At 31.7% G+C, this 10,496-nt stretch overlaps 1 protein-coding gene across 2 annotated transcripts in view; it reads left to right on the forward strand.

Moving 5' to 3' along the window:
- LOC118733479 (broad-complex core protein isoforms 1/2/3/4/5) overlaps nucleotides 1-10,496 on the forward strand; it is a 40,138-nt gene that overhangs the window by 19,088 nt on the left and 10,554 nt on the right. The window contains exon 5 of one of the 2 annotated variants that reach the window (XM_036462882.1): nucleotides 2,863-3,259. The exons of the other annotated variant lie outside the window; for it this stretch is intronic. Coding sequence (XP_036318775.1) covers nucleotides 2,863-3,071 — 209 coding nt within the window. The 3' untranslated portion in view covers nucleotides 3,072-3,259. Of the gene's footprint in view, nucleotides 1-2,862; nucleotides 3,260-10,496 lie in introns of those variants that run through there. 2 annotated transcript variants of the gene reach the window in all.

Here is a 10,496-nt window from a genome sequence, read left to right on the forward strand (position 1 = left end):
ACAACTTCATGTAAAGGGAAATTTCTCGATCTTTTTGCGAAATAAGTAAATAGTAAAAATAAATATTTTTACAATAAGCTTTCTAAATACGTATTAATGAAAGGGAACCATAAATACTGGTTTACATCGGCAAATTTTTTAGTTGAGTTATTCCTTTTCATGTAATAAATATACATACGTTCTAAATATGAACCAATTCGGACTATAAATACAGGGTTTTCAAATATCTCGACTCTTGCGCCACGTATCGGATTAACTCATCTTTCCTATTGCATTGTCATCGGGTTATGAGCACGGTTGCCACTTGTTAAAAAAATAAACAACCAAATTTGTCAACCACTTATCTACAAGTATTACAAAACTTATTAAAAAAATATATAATAAAACAATTTTATTGAGCTTGAGGCCGTTTTTATGAAAATTTTGTGGGGAAAACAATATTAATTTACATTTTGCTAGAAGTTATATCTGCTATTTCAGAAAACGCAAAAAAATAAAAAAAAATTGATTTTTCGTCGTTTGTGGCGTGGTTTGCAACCATTGCATTGGAAACAAAAACAACAACCTCATTTTGTGTTGATGCTTTCAGTGGGCACATCGGCGGATAAATGCATCCAAGCCATGTGCGTTACTTAAATTATGGGTAAATGACGCTAAATGATTGTAATGTATGTACATTAGACTGTATCACCAAAAAAAGTTGCGGGTTTTCCGCCGGAATCACAAAATTTATTATATTTGAAGACGTCCACCAAAATATTTCGGAAAAATATTAAGATTTACGAGCGCTCGGCCGATTTGAAAATGCCTTCAAAATTGGAGTTTTTTATGAATAAAAATAATTTCTTAAAGATCTTATTGAAAAAAATTCCCTTAAAATTCCCAGCTGACATAAATCTTAATATTTTTCCGAAATATTTTGGTGGACGTCTTAAAATATCATAGATTTTATAATTCCAATGAAAACACAGTACCATTTTTTTTTTGTATGGGGAGTGATGCAGTCTGATGTATGTACATACATAAAAGTATACATAAATTTAAGTAGAACATACATTAAAAAAAAAAACTAAATTAAAAGCATTGAAATTATATCATCCTTGCTATCCATCTTTACGCTATAACAACAAGTTCACATACGAGCCGCTCACCGTATGTAGCAAACGACAGCGAGCATGTTGGCGAGCATGCTCGCACATATGTTCGTCGTGTGTGGCCAGTGTAATTGGGGGGTGCAGCACACCAAGATTTGCAAGATGCAAATTAATGGATGGCTTCCTACATACCATTACTACATAACTTACTAAAAAGAAAGTCAAATAGGATAAAATTTGCAAGCAATTAGCTCGAGAATCAAGATCTTTTATTTACGTTATATAAAAGTGCCTACTATAATATATAAAAGTTGATGTACATAAGTTTGTTTGGTTTGTGACAATATCACTCAATATTATTACGATTTTGAATAAAGAAAGTAATATAAAGTGCTTGCCACCACTTGCTCCCGTTAGGTTTTTATTATTGATGATTCCTTGTAGCTTTGGGATCAATACTAAACCATTTTTGGCTGCCTATACCTGCCTCATTAGAAATGAGGAATAACGTAACAAAATACTTAATTTTACATAGGAATTATTTTTTGAACAAATATGTCAGTTGGAAAATTCCTAACCAGTAGTTTTTCTTTATTGGTGTTCAATTCGTCTTAAATAGTGGGTAGCAAGTTGCAAGTAATGTTTAGTTTGATTTACCTGGCCAAGGAGTTGTAGAATCACAGTCATCTTGAAAACAAGGATGGTCAAAGAATTTCTTAAGCAGGGGTACGTATTCCTTAAGATTTATTGCAGTTTCCTAATTATTACTTCAGTTATGGTTTAATTCCGCACCTCTGATTACGTAGACCCGCCTGTCATGGGACGCCTACGGTTCATCTTTGCTTACTAATTTTGTTGTTACTTTGGAATACAAAGAATTGACGAACAGAAGGCGGTTGTTATAAGCCTAGTATTTTATTTAGTAGCAGTTGTTTCTGCCGTCCGCATTTTGCTCAATTCTCTTCGAAATGCAGTATTTTTGACAATTCGTTAGAAAGACATTCTGAATATAAGTGAAAAGGTATCAATTAAATTATCTTCTGTGGTTCACCACAGCCTTTTATTCTTCTGAATTGAATTTACGAGTTTCGTACTCCAGCGTAGCGCCCCCTCCCGCTAGTATTCCTATTTTTCTTTTGCAATTAATAGCAAACTTAACTTGAAGCTGTTTTATAAGGACAGAATAAAACATAAACTGGGCAAATATATAACATTTACAATTTTAGAAAACAACGCTTGTCCTTTCCAAATGGATAATTTAAAAAATAAGTATTTTACACCAGAAAGCAAAATACTCAACGCGAGCACTTCGGTAAATGAATAAAAATATTTGAAAATATTTATTTATGGATGTATGTATATACTATGTATTTGCGACAAACAAATATGGTGCTGGATCCCTATTCCTGTTTAAATATGTCCACTCACATTTTCCTTTGTTACGACGAGTTTATGCCAGCTAAAATACGAACTTAATTTAAATTAGGTTTTGCTTGCAAAATTGTATGTCTCTACGATGAATATGTCTCCGAATATTACCATTTTATGTTAATATACTTCTTTTTAAAAAAAAAAAAAATTACATTTTCATCATGATATAGACTCTATGTGACATTTTCAATGCTAGTAAACTAGCTGCTAATTAATCTAAATTATAAGGCTTATTTACGAAATAGAAAACATAATTATTATAAAAACAAAAACAAATAAAAAAACAAGTTAAGTCACTGCTCAACATAATGTTTGTGCTATTTTTGTGTATTTTTAGATTTGCCAAATAATAAGTGGACAGAATGTCAATTTTGCAAAATGGTCATAACCACGGTTAATCTTTGGAGACATATTCGTACGCAGCATACGCCTCAACCGCCCCGCAAATGCGATCTGTGCAACAAAAATTTCAAAAACAAGTACAGTCTGCGCGAACATATACGGATTTCGCATGAACAGAAAATTACAATGAAATCAGAAAACTGATTGACAATATTTCATTTGCGTCGTTGAATTGCCGCCGGAAATGATGAGGTGGTTGAAAAAGTGCTAAACTAAAGGAATTAGTGAAACTAAATGAAAGAGGACGTTCACGACTAAAAAAAACAAGGCAACTAGAGGGAGAGAGAGCGAGAGAGAGAGCGATGTACAAAAAATATGTAAAGTTACAACCAGTGAGCAAAATACATAAATACATGATAAAAACATTATCATTTTTATCATGCATAAATACGTCCAAGTAAAACTTAACGAAAAAAAACAAGAAAAATTGCAGTCTTTAGAAGAGTGCCAGGCAGCCAGTAGCCTCGCGAGGCTATGTATGCTCTATATACGTGTGTGTATTTTGCCTGGCACTGCTTTAGAATAATGGAACGGTTCGAAGGAAAAACAAATTGCTGGAGATTTAGCCTAAAAAGTGCAAAATAGAATTATTTTAATTAAGATGCTGTTTGTTGCAATATTCAACTACGTAGCTGGAAACGGTTCAGCGATGCTTTCGCAAATGTCATTTGACTCGGTTTGTTTATTTTATGAAAAATTAACTATCTATTATCGACTTTCGATTTGAGCGAAAGTAGCATGACCGAATAAACAATATACAGAAGAAGTATGTATGTATGTGGACTTGTGCTGAAATCTGAATTTATGGCACGCCCGGTGAGGAAGAAGGATACGTTAAATGGGTGCTGCTTCTATTACTTAAACAGTGTTTTTACGCTGTTGACGCTCTTAAATTGCACATCGCTGTCATTCAATTCCGATCGGCACTTAAAGTGCTGTGCATCATGTTATTTGTCTGTGCATGCTTGTCTGCTCTACTCCAGTCTCAATATTACGACCGGTGAAGAAATTTTAAGTTTTACATTGTGCTTCTTCTGTATACTCTTAATTGTGTGCAAATTTATATACACCTGCAAATGTTTGTAAATGTATATATAAACGTATGTTTGTGAAATAATATCGCTCTTTAGCTGCGAGAGTGTCATATATTAAAGTTTTCAGGGATACAAGTTTTCAGTCAGTTGTTTCTCATTCAAATAATAACCAAATAATAAAACTGAAAAACGCAAAACTTAATTTAGTTAACCTCAAATAGTGATTTTTTTTAGTAAAAGTTGCCCCAGGCGTATTGGAATAGAGTCCCAAAGTTGCAAAAAATTCAAGATATCGTTATGTTACACAATTAACATTAAAGATGGTCTTGAATATTTTCCACACACTTAATTTAAAAATATGTTTTTGAACCATGACATTCTTTGTGCTAAGGAGCGAAATGTTGCAGAATTACTTAAATTTTTTTTCCATGCTCCCTTCTTTTTTCGCCAAGCAATATGAATATTGTGACTATTTTTTTTTAACAAATTACAATAATTTATTTCTATAACTTCCGGAGGAAGTAGCCCACTGTCAAGTCAATAAAATGTCAAAACGAGCTAAATCGATCGCGATTACCATATTTTAGTTACAGATTTCACCCCTTACAAGTGGCATTTTTTTAAATGTCTGCAACAATATACGTACATATTTCTGTTTAAACACATTTTGACGAGCCAATAGGATTAAAGAAATATTGCCTACTCTAAAATAAAACGTAAGTTAGATTTAAAATTTTAGTGAATATTTCAACGATTAAATATCTGCTGTAAATATATTTGTATACATAATGCAAAAATATTTAAAACAATTTCAATATTGTTACCTTAATAACGAAAGGCCCTATCTCACATCATCGCTGAAATGCAAAAAAGCTGTACCTATCTAAAATTATTACTGCAAACAACAATGAGGAGACTTATATGTAATTCGATGAAATGCATCGTAATCAATCAAAAAGTGAATTTTAGATTTTTAGTTGGTTACGGCTTTTTATATTTTAGCGACGATGTGAGATAAAGCCTTTCCCTATTAAGGTAACGGATAGCGTCGGTGGTACTGCAAAACTTTCTATGTCACTTATTACCTCTGGTGCTTAATTGATCTGTAATGTGTATATGATCGCTTCTGGCTACCGTTCATCTCCATCAGTCAAAGGTAGACAGTTTTGTCATTCGTTTATTAGGATGTAAGAGACCATCTAAGTGTCTAAGTTAGTAATAGACATATAGACCGTTTTGCAATGCCACCGACGATATGTAGTACGTAAATATTATGTAATACAATTAGTACAGACACTGGAGGAAAACTCTTGGATTTATTTAACTTGAAATATTCGCTGGTGAATTTCGCAACATAACATACTTGTTTAGAAAGAATTCAAGAATTATTTTATAAGTTTTACTCAAATTCACATTTCTGTACAAATTAATATGAATAACGAAATCCTTAATAATTTGTTTACAATGATAACAAGAATGAGTTCTAATATCATACAAAATAGTTAAGAGACATCATTGAATAGCAATATTAGAAACAATTATTTGACTAAAACTTGATCCACTTTTTGCCAACCACTAGTTTTGATTAAAACTTAAATTGGTTGAAAAAATTGAAATAAACTTTTGCTGTTAAACATTTTTAAACTAAAACATTAGTAACGTCCACAAGCTGGCATAAAACTTTTTTCAGATAGTAAAAAAATATTTTTTGAATTGTGATTAATGTAATGTTCATACAGTAAACGGGCAATAAAAGTTTCTTATACATACAGTGGTCGAAAAAATTATAGCCGCACATTTTGACAAGTTTCAAAATTTTTTTTCTGTCATTTAATATTGGTTATTTTTTTATAATTTTTTATTCTTTAACAAAAGTCGTGTAAATCTTTTCAAACTTTGTGCAATAATTATAAAATTCAACAAAGTTTGGTAAAAATTTCGACCGTTTTAAATGTGATTTCATAGAAATATTCTGAGTATGCAGTTTTGTTGCCCATTGAATCCTGGTAGAATAAAGTACAAGTTTCAAATGGCTAAAAATTACGGTTGATTTTTTTGAATTTATAACGAATACATACAATTTATTTTTATATCGAAGAAAACCGTACGATCTTCGGCGAAAAAATTCAATGGGCTACAAAATTGCGTACTCAGAATCTTTCTGGGGAATCGAATTATAAAAGTTGGAAATTTTTAAGAAAGTTTGTTGAATTTTTTTTTAAGTATGGCATAAAGTTGGAAACTTTGATTTACACGGGTTTTGTTGAAGAATGAACTATATTTTTATAAAAAAAAATATAACCAAAATTGAATAAAGAAAAAATATGTTAAAACTTGTCACAATGTAGTGCGACTAGAATTTTTTCGACCACCGTATGTACATCACAAATTCCTGATCCTGATTCCAAATATGTTAATGGTTTTCCTGGCTCAGACTTAGTTTCTGAGATATCGATGAAAATATGAAAAAACCCATAGTTGCGACACATTACATCAAATATGTGCATCGAAAAGTTTTATTTGTCATCCTATCGGTTTTATATTTGAGAGGGATTTGTAAAGCAGACTCCAACAAAAGTTGTTTGTCTTCATAGTCATAAATCACACAAGTGGTTTGCTCACTATAGAAAAAACATGCAGAAAATTTAAGAAAAAATTCGTGGTTTTTACAAAGTTTCAGTTTCGACCGCATTGAAATCAGAAACACAGTTAACCACCCTATCCTAAAGAGAATTCTATTACAAAAGTTTTAAGCCTACCATTGGATGTGTTTTCGATTTTATACTTTTGATACCATGATTTTTAGAAAACATCTTAACATGGCTGAGTTTAATTCAGAGATAAAAAATAGGTGTTAACACAGAAATTATAAAATTGTATCTATTTCATGACATCCACCAAAATATTTTGGTTTAACTTGCGGTTAAACGCGAGCTGGACGGCGTTAAAAATGCATCTAAAAATCGATTTTTTTTACAGAAGAAAATGTAAATTGCAAAGTTTTACGTTCAGAAAAAGTTTAGATCTAAGAGTTCTACAAAAAACTGCCATGAAAATTGGAATAACTCAACTTATTCCCAACAAATATTTCTTTCCAAGGTATCATTGAAAAATTAATCCATTCCCATGCCATAAGTTGGAATTAAACCAAAGTTGAAAACAGAGTACGAAAATAAACTGTACGAAACAATTCCCATTTGCTCATCGATCATCTTATCATTTGTGGTTTTGTACAGTTTTGTACATAGTCAGAAACAATTTGTAAGATTCACTGTCATTTTCCCCAACTAGAAACGTTTGCTTTTCGTTTGTGACAATTGTGCCATAGGGTGATATCACAAATGTCTCAATTACGTGAAAAATATTTTTTTCTGTAAATTTTCATATCCAATTCAATTCAAAAACATTTTTATTTTTTTATTCATTGCAGCTATTTGTTTTGTGTTTAGTTATTGGATATGTGTACATACATATATATATTTTTCTCTGCACGATTCATTTCGTTTGTTGTTTCGTCTGTAACTACTAAACTACTGTAGTGTACTATCGCCAAAGTGAACTCAGCCGTTTTGTTTTCGTATTGTACCGAACTGTTGAAGTAATAAACGAAACGAAATAGTAACGTACAATATAGTTTATTTTCGTACCCTGGTTGAAAATATGATTTTATAAAATAAATAAGTGCATTGTTATTTAGTAGAGAAACCTTGAGGAACACATTTCAGGGATTTTGGAACGAGGACAATAATTCGCTACATACAAAAAAGTAGTTAAAGCTAGCCACATTCCTCACTACTTGCAATCACGCTAAAATCGCCCATTATTGTTATTTATTTTTAAATTTAATCACCAGCATTCAATCTTTCACCGTGTTCATCTCTCTTGTGTTGAATTTTGTGAGACATTGCGCGGTTTTCAAAGCTGTCCCATAGGAAACCCGGTTTTTATCGTGCAATCCGTGCACCGTGCCAGGGTTTTGCAAGACTCCGAGAATACCCCTATTGAGCATTTCACTGCATTGCACATGATTTCTTGTAGTCGAGGATTTTGCTGCTGCCAAGCTTTCACAGCTTTTTTAACCGACTTCCAAAAAAGGAGGAGGAGGTTATCAGTTCGTCGAAATTTTTTTTTGTTTTTATGTATGTTACCGCATAACTTTGGACCACGTCAACCGAATTCAATAATTCTTTTTGCATCGGAAAGGTAGTGTCTCATAGGTGTTGCCATACTTATCTGGTTTAAATCCGATCATTGGATCTAAGAATTGAAGTCGGTTTTGTTTCTTGCTTAAAAATTACTTGTTTTATTAAACCAGCTTAGAGCCTATCAAATCACATAATCGTTTGTAATTCTACATAAGTGTGTATAGAATGCACAATGCAGAATGTTAAACGCTGTTTTTTAATAAAATAAAATTAAATTAAATTTATAACAATTTTTATAAAATTATACTCAAAATTCAAAAGTATAAGAAAATTTTCAGTTATGGACTTTTTATTAAACTAGCTCTATAAAATCGAAAATACATCCAATAGCTGCGTTAGTAGGCTTAACGTTTTTGTAATAGAATTCTCTTCAGCATAGGATGGCTAACTTTTTTTCGTCCGAACACTTTTTCTGATTTCAAGGTGGTCGAATCTGAAACTTTGTGTAAAACAATGAGCTTTTTCTTAAATTTTCTGCATATCTTTTTCTATAGTGACCAAACCACATGTGTGATTTATGGCTATGAAGGCAGACAGATTTTGTTGGAGTCTCCTTTAAAAATCTCTCCCAGAAATAAAACCGATAGGATGACAAATACAACTTTTAGACGCAACATATGTGATGTAGTGTATCGCAACTATGGGATTTTTCATATTTCCACCGATATCTAAGAAACTAGGTCTGTCCCAGAGAAACCATTATGATATTCGGAATCAAGATAAAGTTCTTTGTTAGAAAAATTGTTTGTCATTCTTGGTGGTCAAAGTTGATCAAAAATGGTTGAGTAGTGTTATTCGTTCAGATTAGACCTCAACCCTCATGATCTCTTTCTTGGAACAAAAGTTAAACGAAACGAAAGCTAATGATCCTCTTCTTAATATATTAAAATGGATCGTCGCCGAAATTCAGCGAATTCTAAAAACGCGCATAATTTACTATTCAAATAGCTCAAATTATTTTTTTCTAACAATTGTTCTTAATTTAAAGTTTATTGAAGATTTTAGGCGAATTTATAAAAACAACCAACATTTTAACATGCAAAATTCATTCATACACCAATATTTTGTAAGCATTTTACAAATTTTTCTTCATCTATTAGTTATATAGTATTTGTATAGAAGATTTACGATTAACATCATTGAAATATATTCATATTTGATCGATTGATAAAGTATAGTAAAAAAAGAGTATTGCTAATAATGAAATTTTGTGTAATATAGGATAGAGAATCATACATACACGAAAAATGTGACACTTCATTAAAAAATTTTTATATTTAGTACTTGAAAAAGATCAATGGAAAAAATCATTGTAATATATTAATTCATGGATATATACGTATAATATTATGAATGTATGTATGTACATACATATAAGCAGAATAATACTAGTTGTAAACTTTCAAAATATAAATGAATGTCGAAAAATATCAGCATTTTTTTTTAATATTTATAATTACTTTAGTCGACGGAGTACCTTCCAAGCCGTCGGAAGTTAGGACGAACTGACTCGACGTGAATAAAGAATTATTTATGGCACTCTTCTGGATACAAATTATAGCAGGCTTTGAATATGAACAACAGCGTTCGAAGTTATCCAAGGCGAATTCATACAAGGTGTTGTTATCGGAGCAGCTGATTTCAAAGCGAATTGCGCTGATTGTCAAAATGATGTGTTAGTTGTACATTTTTTGTGTTTTGATTGTCATCGTGCGAATAATTTGTTAGTGTTGTTTTTGTGCTGACGCTTTCACATGGTATGAATCGCCTTGTAGTCATCTATTGAAAGCAATTAAATTGGTATATTTTCCACAAATGGTGTATAGCCAATTTAAGGCGACCTAAAGTTGCTGTCCGGACGTTCTTGAAACGTACCTCATTTTGGAGGGGACTGAAGATTTGCTTACAATTCAGCAAATTGGTTTATGATACAAAAAAATTTTGTATGTATAGTTAATAAAAGAATAAACAGGGATTACCACTGCATCAACTTTATCTGTCTAACGATTTTTATTATCGGACGTTCGGATTTTTTCCTCTAAGTAAAAACATAAATTTTTCTTACATATGGGTATTTCCTGGGTTACGGACGCGACATTCGTACGACTTTAGAGTTAAATAAATCATACGAAAACTGAAGTCACTTGTAAAAAAATTTTGCTGTTGTGTAGCTTTTATACAGTCCTTTGGTTGACAAAAAACTAGGTGCGCTTGGAACACTGAAGTCGAGAAAATCGATGAAAAGTAGGGCATAACGGACGCTACAAAAACAGAAGTGATTTGAGAGTACATGTTAAAACTAAGCAAAACTCAGCGAATCGTGTAAGGTT

This window comes from Rhagoletis pomonella, unplaced genomic scaffold, assembly GCF_013731165.1.
Source record: "Rhagoletis pomonella isolate Grant_MI unplaced genomic scaffold, Rhpom_1.0 Rhpom_scaffold_00002, whole genome shotgun sequence".
Classification (NCBI taxonomy): Eukaryota; Metazoa; Arthropoda; class Insecta; order Diptera; family Tephritidae; genus Rhagoletis; species Rhagoletis pomonella.